The following is a 14,662-nucleotide window of genomic DNA, read 5'->3' on the forward strand; positions in this document are numbered from 1 at the left end:
GGAGCCTGAAAAATTTGATAATAATTTAGATGGCTCTTGGAACTGTGTAGTTTAAGTTCCCTGCTTTATGTATCTGTATTGGATACACATAAAATTTTATTTTTCTAGTTTTTAAATATATCATTGGCCCTTTATACTTTGCTTGCAGAAGACATTATGTTTTGATTTAACAAATATTTCCTTCTCAACTTCATGCGTGAAACAATCCCATTTTATTCCTTCCAGTCTCTCTGGTCACAGACACATAAATGGTTTTCTGACACATTTTAATGTTTCCTGCCCCAGCTGACTCTATTATTCTCAGGGTGACAGCCATTCATCTTGCTCTCTCTGTCCCTGCTAGGTGGCAACAACCTTACTGCTTCCTTCCTATGTTCTTCTCATACCTCCCCTTGCAGCTCTCAGCCCCCTTTTCCCTCAAAGTGCCTGACTGATTTAACATAATGGTTCAAAATTAATCAGTTGTACCCACATCTACTCTGTACGAAGATTTCTGTGTCTGAAACACAGCAGGCAGAACCCACACTGTTGGTCTAATATATGATGGTGCTTTTCCTTGCAGTCTTGCCTTTTTCTGTCCTGTCCTGATTTTCACTGGAATAGACTTAGTTTTCTTCTTAGTAGCTGGTACAGTGCTGTGATTTGGATTTAATACGAAAATAATGTTGGTCACAAACCGATATTTTGGTTGTTGTGAAACTGTGCTTACCCCAAGTCAAGGACTTTTAAGTGTCTCATACTCTGTCTCTGAGGAGCTGCACCAGAAGCTTGGAGGGACCACAGACAGGAGAGCTGACCCGAACTGGCCAAAGGAATATTCCACACTGTAGGATGTCATGTTCAGTACAAAAACCAGGGGGGGTGTTGGCCGGAAGGGGCTGATCAGGGATGGGATGAGCATTGGTGAGCAGGTGGTGAGCAATTGTTTTGGGCATCACTTGTTGTACTGGGGGTTTATTTCTCTCTCTTTCTCTCCTTCCTTTTAATTACTATTATTATTTTTATTGATACTGTTATCATTAGCTTTATTATATTTACTGTGTTTCACTTATTAAACTGTTCTTATCTCTTATCAGGAGTTTAACTTTTTTTCCTAATTTTCCTCCCCATCCCAGTGAGGGAGGGAGTGAATGAGCAGCTGTGTGATATTTACTTGCCAGCTGGGGTTAAACCATGACAGTCCTTTGACCAACACCGCTGTAACAGAGTTGGTTCTGCTTTGTCTTTTTCTAGTTAAACTGGAAACTCCAGAGCAGAGTGTCCCAAGATGTATGTGGGAGCAGAATCTGCCTTAATGCTTTCAGCAGTGCCTCTTTTATCTGTCTGTTTCATACAGAAACTGGAAGGTCTGACTTTGGGTAAATTTGAATGCAAATATTCATTGACTTTGCTTATATGTCAGAATCGGTATGCTGGCAAACTGAATGTTACAAATAGTAGGAGGCAGCCTTCTTCTAGCAGACCTGCAGCCCTGTTTGACTGAGGACCCTAATCTCCACAATCCCTGGATTTTGTAATCTGAGCACGCTTGTAAATACACAAAATGTTACAGTTAGAGAAGCTCTTTTAAATAACTTGTCTTATGTTATGTAAAATAGTTTTAATAATGAGGTTGAACCCTTTGTCACTCAGAAATACAGAAGCCTTTCTTTCTTTCTGGAGTAAAATATGATAAATAAAGACAAAGAAATTCTGGTGAATAAATTGACCTTCAAAACGGCAGGCTTGGTAAACTGCACCTGAAAGGCTGAAGAGATAACTTGTGCGTCATTGCTTAGGAATAGCAGGGCTTGGTTGCTAATGCTCTTCTAAACACTGAAATACACTCTCTTGTAATGCACAGGCTGTAGTTTCGATTTATTTATTTATTTATTTTTGGGTTTATGCTTTTAAATACTGTCTTCTCTGCACCATGGAACAAGGAGAGCGTGAAATTTTGTCATAGAAGTAAATATAGTAGTTTTTTCTTCTTCTTGGTCGTCATTTTTATACTTTCAGATACACATAGTAAAAACTGGGGTCAGCAATTTTGAAGAGTTTGTCACAAAATCCTGAAGAAACAGGGTTTCCTTCAAATATACAAGAAAGACTTATTCTCATTAGATCTGTATCTTGCACATGAGTTGGCATAGTGTTTGGCAGAATTAAAACTATTAAAGGGTTACCAGCAAAGGTGGTCTTATGATGTGTTTATGCCCGGAAAATGGAAGGGAAGGCCAGTCTAAAGATAATTTTTGATGTATTATTTTGTTTTAATCAGTTTAGGCCTATTGATTGACTGAGCTGAAAAACAGAAATAAAGAAAAACATAGTGTATTTTCCACCTGTCTAGGTAGCTTACATATAGTTAATGGCAGAGGACTCATTTAGTAGGTATGTTAATGGTAAGGGTAATTTTCCTTGGTTTACTGGGATTTTGTTTTTGGAACCATTGCTTTTAAACACATGTATTTCTCTAGCTCATTAAATCCTTATGAATTAGAAAATTAAACCTAATATTTGATGGTGTCAATGTAAAAATGTACTCTTTGGATTGCATTTATAAGCTTAAGTGCAACATGTTTCTATCATAATTCTGAATGCTGGACGGTAAGAAGTCAGCATGCATGTTTGCAGTGCAGTGTATATTGCACTGCATAAAAGCTACATTTGAAACCATATTTCAGTTCCATGGCCATAGAGGGGTGTGTTAAATTTGTACTGTAATTGTTGATAAACTTGTTCTTCTGCTATTTAACATGATGGTGCTTATACCTTTTAAGAGGACAATAGTTGCTGAACTGAAAAGAGCAGCCTCTCAGTTAAAACAAACATTGGCACTGCTTGTGTACTTTCAGCTTGGAATTAATAGCTTGCAAATCTATAGCTAGTTATACATATTTGTATACAAATATTTGTCATTTAAGTATTTTTATGATGTACAAGAAAAGCCTGTTAACAATTTATTTTTCAAGGGCTGACAGACTTTTCTCTAGTCTTCAGAAATTCCAGTGCTCAAGAAATATCTTTAAGCAGTAACTCATATAAAGATAGACATTTAAGTCTTGACCCTGTTGTTCAGGGATTTCTGTGAAATCAGAGAGACTGTTAGTGTTATATGGCTATTTTTACTTGTTTATTCCTTTGATGTGTTTGTGAAGGACATGCATTTATATATGCATGCAATAAAAATCAGGTAACTGATACCATAAGATTGGGCTCTTCATTGACATTCAGTTTCTTCTCTGGCTCAAATGGCACTAACGAGCAGGCCAGAGAAGTTCAAAGAGGGGCCTTTGATCTTCCAAGTTGCATGAGGTGCTTGGAGGAGTTACAGGGCACTTGCTCTCCCTACAGAGGTTGCCCCTTCTCCAGACCTATGGGGGTTCCTGTTTGTGTGGAAGACTGATGAGCTTCTCAGAAAGGGCAGAGGTAGAGCAAGGGCTGTCCTGGTTATAGTACACCCTCAACACCTCTGGAAGGTTCCTTTTTCTGTGGATGCCAGGTCTGTCAAGCTTCTGCCTGCTGTATGTTAGTGGGTGGCAGCACGAGATGAGAATGATTATTTGGGATAGTTTTTTGCATTACTGTGATACCTCTAAATGTGGATGATGCCTATTAGTGTTTCTGATGAGTTTGTTTCTTCAAATCAAAAAAAAAACTGAGCTAGGGGATGTGCATTGTGTTATATATTCAACCATAATTTTCCTGCTGTTTATCTAACTTCTACATAGGCAATAAAAAAGAGATACGGACAATTGGACATGAGAAATTCAAGACACGTTTTCCTGCTGGATTTTTAGGCCTGCCATATTCCCTGGCCCTAAACTTAGTATCTTTGCATGACGTACTTTATGGACTTGATAGGACATACAAGGCACTGGCTTAAAACTGGTCCTTAGGGCTTCCAGTAATGAAAAATTTCAAAGCAACTTCGAAAAGGTCTGTCTGACAGAGTACATCTGTGTAAATGCGGGGATAAACCCTGGCTGACAATATTGAAGGAATCTGCCATGAGTCCTAATGGAGAAGATGGGTTGGGATGACATTCCTCTTCACCTCAAATTTGCATAGTAAAACTTCTCTTGAACCTTCTACACCACTAGGGTGCTGGAGGACAGTATTCTGCATGCATAGCATGGAAACAGAGACACTTTGATTTTATTCCCTGGAGTCAGTTCCTTGACAAAATAATGAAGTAAATGAATACATTGATGTTCACACCCACTTACATCAGCAATGTCCAGTTTTAAACATTTATTGTTGGTAATAACCACCCATCTGTTTAAGATTTTCTTAGTCTCTTAGGCAGGCTGTGTTGAAAAAAAAAAAAAAGATTAAATCACTTAGAATATATTTTCTTTTTTTTTTTGTTTTGCCTGCTTTAACAAGAGGTTTTAAATCCCCGCAGTTCAGATTGCATAGAACTCAGCATTCTTGTAGAGTTAAAAAAAGTGCATGTGCAAAGGTGAATTGTATGATTAAATGAAATGTGACTTTGTACATATAATAATGCAATCAATTTATGAATGTTTATGTATAAACTCTTCATCTATTATAAAACTGAATTTTCAGGAAAGTATAGAAGAGTTCTTTTTAAAATTATTATTTATTATAAAGGAGCAACTGTTTTAAGCAGGAGTCCTATTTATTTCATATAAAGGTGATTGTAGGAAGGTTAAAGGTAAAGAGGAAGCAGAAAAACTATAGCTGCTTGTAAACATCACGCAAACTATGTCAGCTGAAATGCTCACTATGAACCACTATCCCCAGCTCTATCTCCATTGGCCTTTTCCCAGGCAGAACCAGTCTTTAGGCTTGTTTGCACTAAAGGCCTTTGTTGCAAGGTCTTTCCTAATTGTAGCTGAGGACCATGCTGAGGACCATGCCTGAGGATATTTCTGGTCTTCCGTGGTTATATCCAAGTTGGGATACAAATGGACATCCCCCTTGTGAGTTTGAAGGCTTCAAAGTGTGTATATATTGCCCTTCAACTGTTGTCACTTGGTCACTCTTTAAACTGTAGTTCAAGTAGACATAGTGCAGTATGTTTCTGTGATGCAAGGAACATGTATGCAATGCAAAATAATTTTTAAGGACCTTTCACTGTGTATGATTCCTGCGTGATGTATTTTAATAACTGGGTCTTGTGTAACGTGCTGGTGATTATTGGATATCTGCCAGTCAGAGCAGCTGCTGTCTTGCATTTATTATTTTAATATTGTATATGGATGTCACAGATAAATATTTCTGAAACTTGTGTGCAGACTAAACATAATTTCTGCTCTTCATTCTGTGTTTCTAGTCCGGGACTGTGAAGCTGACCAAGCCTGTGGCATTATGGACCCAGCAGGATGTCTGCAAATGGCTGAAGAAACATTGCCCTAATCAGTATCAAATCTACAGTGAGTCATTCAAACAGCATGACATAACTGGTAAAGTATGCACTATCAGAAATATTTTACTTACTTAAAATGTGGCAAATTGTTTTACTTTGCTGTTAATAGACTGTGACTGTGCACTGAGGGCTTTTTGTTGATTGGATGACTAGAGAGTTGCAAGGTTTAGAGTAGGGGGAATATTCCAGCTTTCTTAGGATGTGGTGATTTCCCCATCTCTCTAAAACGTAAGTTTCACATTACTCAGGGTCAATATAACAAGGAAAGTCAGTCTGTATGCAGGTAAAGGCCCAACCCTATTCATTCTGAATAAATAAAAAACCTCCAAACCCAAACATTAAGAAACATCCTATGGCGAAAAATGTAATTTGTGTAAATTTTCATTTTCATTGAGATGTTTCACCTTGATTTCGTATCTTTTATTGTGTCCCCCCCTCCCTTTAAAAAGAAATAAAAATTAACCTTAGAGTCCTTAACACGTAGGATGGGAAGCAAACCCAACTGCGCCCCTCCCTAGGCCTAAAGTAGGATCAATACAGCAAGTTCATTTCTGGCAGATGTTTGTCTAACTTTTTCTGGAAAATTTGTAATGGAGGAGATTTTTGCGTCTCTCTATTCCAATATTTTATGACCTTTAAAGTTGGTATTTCCTAGTATCAATCTAAACTATTACTTCCAGCAAACAAAACTGATTCCTGTCCCAAATGTGGCTCGAGTACAACCAACCATTCTTTCTCACAGCCTTTCCTTCTCTGGATAGAGTGCTTCCCAGTTGCACAAACTTTCCTTGTCTAGTCTAAAAAATATTTGTGTATTCTATCATGGTTTACCCCCAAATACATTCAGGACCTCCAAACCTTAAAAATTTGGTGTCTTTTCTTAAAAGAATATATTAAAAACATAGTTGTATTTTATTTTCCTGTTTTCTTTAGAAGTTGATATTGATTTTGTTGATCTGCTTGGCTTGTCAACTCCTACTCAGTTTGCTGTAGTTGTCTTTTAGCTGATCACTTTGAACAGACATCAGTTTAGCAAATATAACTTGGGAGTTACATAGGACTTTTACTCATATACCAGACAGTAATTAATCTGTAAAAAATTTAATGTGGTACACTAATTTGTTCTCTGACGTGGTAGTATACCAAACTGGGAATTGGAATTCAGACATTTAATGTTAAGCAGAGAATTGAGTTTTACATAAAATTTCAGTCTTAACACTAATGCATTGTTACCGTTGTGTGTTTCAGTCAGTGTCTGTTCATATATGTGTACTTCTGGTGTTTCAAATTTTACCTTGATTTCTGTTGCTATTTTCTTTCTGATAACATATGAATGATTGCAAACACAGCAAACTAAACTGCCAATATTTGTTTACTATGTAGCCATGAGTACCTATACACACTTACATGTGAGAGCTGGTTTGTACTGGTTTGGTAAGTGTTGAGATTTACTACATAACCACTGTGGCTATTTCCTCTCAGTCATCATCTGCTGAATGCAGTCTGTAGGAATGTAGTCTGTGTCTCCACCCATGTGTTCAGAGCTGACTGCATCCAGAGCACTACCAGAAGAAATTGAAGCTAATTTTAAAATATTTTCTAATACTGTTTTACTATCATGTTATCTGTTTCTAGAATTAAGGGAGAAGTTGTTTTCATTTCAACATAAACATAGATGGAAACCTTGTAGTTTCCTTGCAGATGTGCAAAACTTTGAACTTTATAGACTTCTGTGAAAGAGAATTGAGATCAATCTTTCTTACTTTAGACAAAAGAGGAAAAAGGAAAATATCCGTATGAGTCTTAGAAAGTAAATCTGCAGGAAAGAAAATAACTTCAATTCAGCAACTACCAAATAAGAAACATGATCAATACCTGTATAGATTTTATAAAAGTATGTTGTGATAGTATTATGAGTGAAATCATTAACTCAGGAGGATCTTTCCAGTGCTGTTGGTCCCCATGACTCTGATTATTTGAGCTCTAATAAAGGGATAGAACAGTGGATTTGTAGCTCAGAAAGGAGCATGGAAACTAATATGAAGATGAAGCCAAGATAGTGTAACTGTTCCCAGATATGGCTACAGAAAAATAATGTGATTTTTGAAAATTTCTCAGGAATTAATATGACTTTACAGGCTATTTTGATATAGAAAAACAGGATGGAAAAGAACTTGAAGAAAGTTCTTATGAAAAGGATATTTAAACTTTATTTGAAGATAAAATCTAACACATGGTCATAAGCCAGGAAAATAATCTTGGGCAAACATATCTGACAATTGTTAACCATAGGTGTTGAAAAATGTGGCATTTACTTGAGACTATTAGTTGCTGATTACAGTTTATTGAGTTGGGGACAAAAATGCAACCCAAAATGACCTTTTCTTTGCAGAGATTTTGTACCTGTTATTTCTGACAAAGAGCAGCTTCAGACATGTAAGAAAAAAAATACTTCATCTCGAAACTTACCTAGTAAGAAAAAAAATCTTCATATTAACAGTGATCTTGAGGATGTCACGGGACAGAGTGTACTCTCATCAGATTTGCAGATGACAGCAAATTGGAGGTAACAGTCTATAGACTCAAGAGTAGGGACCATCCATAGACGTTTAGGCATAGGGACCAGACACAGGCTGGAAGAACCTTATGAAATTCAACAAAGACAATTGCAAAGTTCTGCAGCTGGGAAGGCTGAGCCTCTTGCACCCCACTCAGCCTGGGGCTGACCAGTGGGGAAGCGGTTTTGGTGAAAAGGACCCGCGGTCTTGATAGTGAGGAAGATGAAATGAACCAGTGTTGTGCCTTGGCAGCAAAGAATGCTGACAGAATCATAGGCACTATTAACAGGAACATAGTAACCTGATCCAACACAGTCATTATTCCCTTTTACTCTGCACTTTTTAGGCTACAGTCCTGGGGTCTCCAGTGCAAGTTAAGGTGAGGGCCAACAAGATGCTCAAGGCTAGAGCACTTGCCCTGTGACCATTGAGGCAGCTATCAGTAAGACAAGGGGGCATGGTCTTAAGCTCTGCCAGGGGAGGTTTAGGTTAGATATTAGGAAGAAGTTCTTTACAGAGAGGGTGATCAGCCATTGGAATGGGCTGCCCAGGGAAGTGGTGGATTCTCTGTCCCTGGAGGTTTTTAAGATGAGACTGGATGTGGCACTTAGTGCCATGGTCTAGTAACCACGGCGGTAGTGGATCAATGGTTGGACTTTATGATCAGAGGTCTTTTCCAACCCAGCTGATTCTATGATTCTATGAGGGAGCTGGGCTTGTTCAGTCTGGGGAAGAGGCAGCTTGCCAGGGTGGGATGGGGGGACTGGCAGCAGCCCCCAGTATGTAGGAGAAGGTTGTCAAAAACATGAAACCTGACCCTTAACAGTGATGTGTGAGAGACACCAGACTTGAGCTGAAACAAGAGGCTGAGCTTGGACATGAGGAGAAACTTTTTCCCCATGAGAACAGTTGAGCATTGGAACAGGTTGCTCAGTTTCTGTCCTGGGAAGGTTTCAAGCTCTAGCTAGATAAAACCTTGAGAAACCTGATCTGATCTCATAGCTGGCCTTGTTTTAAGAAGGCGGTTGGGCCAGAAATCTGCTGGGATCCTTTCCCATCTAAATTCTTCTGTGGTCCCTTCCCATCTAAATTCTTCCATGGTCCTATGATTTGCTGAGTACTTACTGAGTACCTCAGAACCAGTGAAATGCATTTTGCAGCCAGTTAGGCATAATTAAATATGGAAAGATCTAAAAAGAAATGGGCAGATTTCTTATGTATCCAAGCATATAACATGCTTGGATTCAGGGAGTAGAACATTTGGTTGACTTATTCAGCAACAAGTCAGAAGTACTCTTCATGGTGTTGGACCCAGAGAAAGAACCAAAATAATTTGAAGGAGTAATACTGAGTGAGATCTAATGGCATTTGATAGGAATTAGCAGTGATGGGAAAAATAAGACTGTGAAAAGGGAGGAACAAAGATGACAGTGGCCTGTACAACCAAGAAGGCAATGTCATGGTAGGGCCATGTCACTGAAAGCTCTACAGCTGGTGTTGGAGTTTACACCAGTAGGAGGAGAAATAAAAAGTTGCAGTGATTTGCCAGTGTTTCACACTGATTTTATACTGATGAGTTCCAGGGGATAAACCCAAAAAAAGGAGCTCACTTTGTTTGCATTCGTGGCTTTGAATTTGCTGGGCAGCAATACTTTTAAATGACTGGGGTGTTCTAGAGAGATGGGTTGTTCTTTAATGGTCTTATTCTGTACCACTGGAACAAAGGAAGATTTTTGCAATGTCTCACAATTAACAGAAACAAGACTGGGCATAGAATGACCAAAGAATAACCGTTTTGGGGCAAATGGTCCATTGACAAAGTAATAAAGATGATGTCCAAGGAACGGCTTATGGATGTGTATTGGAAGGGAGGAAAGGGAAGGGAAGGGAAGAAAGGAAAGGAAGGAAGGGAAGGAGAAAAGGAGAGAGGAAGGAAGGAAGGAAACACTGCTTCACCTTTTATTTCTACACCATGTTCCCTGATATGCTACTGCATGTCTTCAGAGCATGAGGTTTTAATGCTATGATCATTAAACAAACCTCATTCTGTCAGTGTAATACCCAAGAGGTACCTTGGTCCAATTGAAAGAATTTGATAGGAGGTACTTGAAAGGACTCAAACCTTTTTAAATTAAACTTTTAAGGGGGAAAGGAACAGGACTCAAGAAAACCTCAGTTTTAGAGGGGCCCAGAACTTCTGAATAACCATTAAATACCAAACAGCAGCTCAGAAAGTGAAATATGAACTGCTACTGAAAACCTGCTGCAAATAGTCTTAAAATCTGGCTAATTCTATGACCTCTAAAGATGCTTGCATTAAATCAGCTTTATTGACATATTTTTATGAAATTTTTATAAAATCATGCTTTTAAAATCTCAATTGATCAATTTTTTCACTTAAGTAATATCTTTGTAGATGTTAGAGTTTATCACATCAGATAAAATGCTCAAGTTATTTAGCATGTTGGTGAAGGGATGGTCTTGTGGTTTAAGATACTACACTGGAATTTGGAGACATCATAGCTCTGTTTCAGGTTACTCTGGCATTCTTTGGAAGCACACTGAATCCTTGGGGTCTAAAAGTTACTCACTCCATACAGAGAAAGTTTGGGGTTTCTTTTAATAAAATTTTCAGAACATATATAATTTAATTCCGCCCTTTGTTTCATGGAACTCAGATGAGTTTTGTGGTGCAACCAGTGCAGTGACTTGGGGATAAAAGGTGTGCAGTGGAGCACAGGAGGCCTAGGTTTCACTCCTAGCTCTGGGACAGGAAGGGTGACCAAAACCAGATGGGTTTATTCACTGTGTTGTGACCTCTTGATTGTGTTCAACCTTTGCCATATGTTTTGCTCTCAATACAACAGAGATAAAGATTCCAGTATTGTCAAATGCATTGTGATATGTATATAGAAGGTGTCTCTTGAGGCAGCTGAGACTTCTCGTTAACAGTCTGTTTCATTTGGAACAAGTTCTGCTCACTTCCTGATCTTTCCCTTGGTAAGTGATTCCACTATTGTTATCTTTCTTCCTTCCATTATTAATGCATATCACACTGACCCAAAATATCTCTTGTGCCAGTGATATAATGCACCTAATGTGAGGACTGATGCAAGAAGCAAAATGTGGTGTTCTATAAAGTGGCCTCTGTAGGTGTTCTGTTACCTAACACCTGTATACCACAAGAGTCTTCTCACAAAACCTGCTGTAGTTACAGTAGAAGACTACACAAACTGGCACCTTTTCTTAGATTATTTTATTCAACATCGTTTTATTGTCCCTTAGAAAGAGGTCACAACCTACCCTCTAGGCTGTTATTGGTAGAGCAGTCTTTATGGTCAAGTGTAGGACTGGTACCAAGCAAAGAAGGTCCTGGGTCAGGTCAGGGTGTTGTAGGAAGTACTTAAGCCTCCTTTAAAGCATTGTTAAAGTTTTGCTTACCCGGTTTTTCTTTGATTGGTCCCAAACCTGTAGCAAGTTTTGAACATTCTTCAGCACTGTCATAGATCTCGGAAAGCACCTTCATTGTGTCCAAATTGAGGTAATTTCCAATAAAGTATTCATTATTTTCCTTGTTTTGCATGTGACAGTGCTCTTCAGCACTGTGTCTTCTGCCAAGCAGTGTTCGTCTGATAGTGGATAGCAGAAGCAACTTCCATCTCCAGCCATCTCTGTGAAGCCCTTCCCTTCTCTGTGGTGCAAAGCTTAAGCCAGCCTTACCCTCAGTCCTTATTTATGCCACTTTTCCATGCTCCTTCTGTGAAGTCTTAATAGCAATGTTGGTTGGTGGGCTGTCAGATCAATCCTGACTACATCCATCTGCAGTTTAAAAAATAAAATAAAATCACTGCTTCACCCTGGAGAGAGCTTTTATTCTGCTGCCTGGATAAGGTCAGACCTATTTGCAGCATTCTTTGTGGAACTGTGATGCTCCTGTGGAAAATGTAAGGGACTAAACAGTTTTCCTTGTTTCATACTTGGCTGCTCTCAAATTTTTAACATGTAGAACACATCAAAGAGTGATAGGTGCTGGGATAAGGCTCCTGTTTGCATAATATGTAGCAACTGTTCTTTTTGCATGGAAAATAATATCAGAAATATATTAATGTAACCCTGTGTTTATATAGTGGAGAATTGAAAGAAGTTGGAAAAGCAGAAATCTTCTTTTCATTATTCAGCCTCCTACTGATACAGAAAATTTTGTATGAAAGTAATCTTCTCTTATGCCTCAGCAATGGTTTCTGGGTTTTGCTTTGTGATCAGATTGTAGCTCATGTAATATGTAGCGAAATTCCACAACAGGACACAAGACTATAATGGCTCATGAGGGATCTGGTTTGACCAGGAAGACTCATCTGCAGTTGAGAAGGGGACAATGAGGCACTCGAACACTTTGTGGGAGTTGTAACTTAAGTATTAACATAGTTGATTATTTTCTGATCAATTGTCTTTTCTGTGAAAACTAATCTGTAGAGTTTATCAATTAGTAATGAAATGGAGCTATTTTCTTCTCTGTGCGCAAACCAGTGGGGAGTGTTCGATACTATTATTTGTTACATAAAATCCCGTGTGGAAGTGATAATGTCATCTGTTCTGTTTGATAGGAAAGGGAAATTGAGAACGGGCAATTGAGGCATTTTTGGCCTTGCTTGCCAATGACATACTAAATTCTATATCTACTAAATTCAGAATGAAGCTTCCACTGTCCCGCTTCATTATCAGCTGTGAGATCTGCTGTGCAAGTAGCTGATGTATGTTTTACACCATTTTCTGTCTTGCTTTATATTTTTTGGGTCTGGTTGCTTTTCCTTGGGAGACTCTCTCCACTGTTAACTACCTGGGAAGATCTCTCATGGTCTCAGTAAAAAATTGCTCTACAGCATACTCAAAAGTGAATTGCACTCTAGCTGCCTCTTTTTCCTTCATCTGTCACTATATAAGAATTCAGTAAGAGCCATGGTAGCCAGGTTTGCTATAGCTGTTACTCCTGCCTGATGTAGAGCACAGAATTCAAAACATCTTTGAACTGAAAAATATAATTCGTGTTCATTAGCTTCAAATTTGAAATTCCCTGTCAACTTAGCTTAGATGAGTTCTTCTGTACTCTTACAGTATGAGTATTAAGGGGACAGAAGAAAGAGGATATTTGAAGCAGCGTTTACTTGCTCCTTGGTACTTACTGCTCATGTGCTGCCAGTTGTTGGGGAAATAATGTTGCATAGTTATACATGCAATGATAATTGGATTATTCCTTCCCTCTAACACAAGGTTTTTTTCATTTCTAATTTAATCTTGTTCTATTTATTTTAGTAATTTTTTCCTAACTAGAGATCATATCATGTTTTACCATTCCACTTGGAAAGATCTTTGTTGTACAGTTTTCGTAAACCTGATCCACTCTGTTCTCTACAGAACTCTGATTGACATCAATATCGTGTAAAATGCACCGCCAGAACCTCTCACCATGGCAGCCAGTTTCAAAATCAGTTTCTGTTTCTTACTCAGAAGGGATCTAAAAATGTGAATTAGGGCAAAATAGGGAAAACTGTATCAAATGTCTTAGCAAAACTTATTTCAGGAATTCTCAATCCATATTGTAAAGCTTCGTGATATTTCCTTGTTTGCTGATAAGGCTGCACAGTGTATGTGCAAGAAGAACTGAACACTGATTGTGATCCACTGACAGAGCCAAAAACCTTATGAGCTACTGATTTAATCTTTGGGTGCTTACCCATTTATCTTAGGTGATTCAGGCATCCAGCTTAAGTTGGATTTCTAAAACCAAGGGTAAGAGAGTAAACTGCTGAAGTAATCAGTGGAGAGGCAAAGGATGCCTCCAAACAGATGAATTTAATGGACTTAGCATAGCCAAGAGAAGACTTTATGAAAACACCCCTTTTATGTTCACCTTTTTCTTTGTCCACCTTTTCTTTTGTGGCCCTTCACGTGATCTTGACAAAGCATGCTTTTTATCAACTATTTTTTCTTTAGCTGCTTTATAGGGGATTTGATTACTTTATTATTAAAATTCTAACATTTTGCCCAATATTGAAGCTCTACCCTCTCATTTTATTTCTTAGAATGTTCTTTTTCTATGCATTTTTGGATCCATCACTAACTGTTAGTGCTTACATTATTACTTCACCATGTTCCTTGATCAATCACTAGGTTATGGGATCCCTTTCTCCAGAAGCTAGGCAAGGTGAAGCACCTTGTTGTTGCTTTGAAGACCTTCAAGACCTTCTGTGGCTTCAAGAAGTAGCCTGAAGCCACAGAATGCAGTGTTGTTAACCCTGATGGCCCTTCTTTATTTCCTTTTTTTTTATGTCCCCACTTGATTAATACTGATAAACTACTTCAGTATAGTGGATAATGGTCTGAAATCCTTCCACTCAAAGGACAAGGTCCTTAGTTTAGAACTGGCCATTGAATATTTAGGGCTTCTCATGAATTGTGTTGGTTCCAAGTGTTGTGCCCTGACTGAAGTCTCATTAGGTTGCATTCTGGGTTGCTGTTTTAAAACTTCTGCTCTGTCTCTGGAGTCTGGAACTTACTTTTCCCGCTTGGTTAAACTGATGGTTAGTACTGCTGAGCTCTCATTTCCCATCAAGTCAGGCTTTCCTGCAGCACTTCAGAAGTTCCCACCAGAGTGGGAACCAGGACAAAAAATAGGAGATATTGCAGGGTCTCCTTTCAAGTTACTTGTGCTATTGATGGAGAAGGAGTA

At 38.5% G+C, this 14,662-nt stretch overlaps 1 protein-coding gene across 5 annotated transcripts in view; it reads left to right on the forward strand.

Annotated features, from left to right (window-relative positions):
* Positions 1–14,662, forward strand: part of SAMD12 (sterile alpha motif domain containing 12) — a 179,630-nt gene that overhangs the window by 38,904 nt on the left and 126,064 nt on the right. For all 5 annotated transcript variants that reach the window (XM_027645538.1, XM_027645535.1, XM_027645536.1 and 2 more), the window contains exon 3: positions 5,285–5,414. In XM_027645538.1, the coding sequence (XP_027501339.1) occupies positions 5,285–5,414 (130 nt within the window). The remainder of the gene's footprint in view (positions 1–5,284; positions 5,415–14,662) is intronic.

Source organism: Corapipo altera, unplaced genomic scaffold (assembly GCF_003945725.1).
Source record: "Corapipo altera isolate COAL_440 unplaced genomic scaffold, ASM394572v1 51, whole genome shotgun sequence".
NCBI classification, from domain to species: domain Eukaryota; kingdom Metazoa; phylum Chordata; class Aves; order Passeriformes; family Pipridae; genus Corapipo; species Corapipo altera.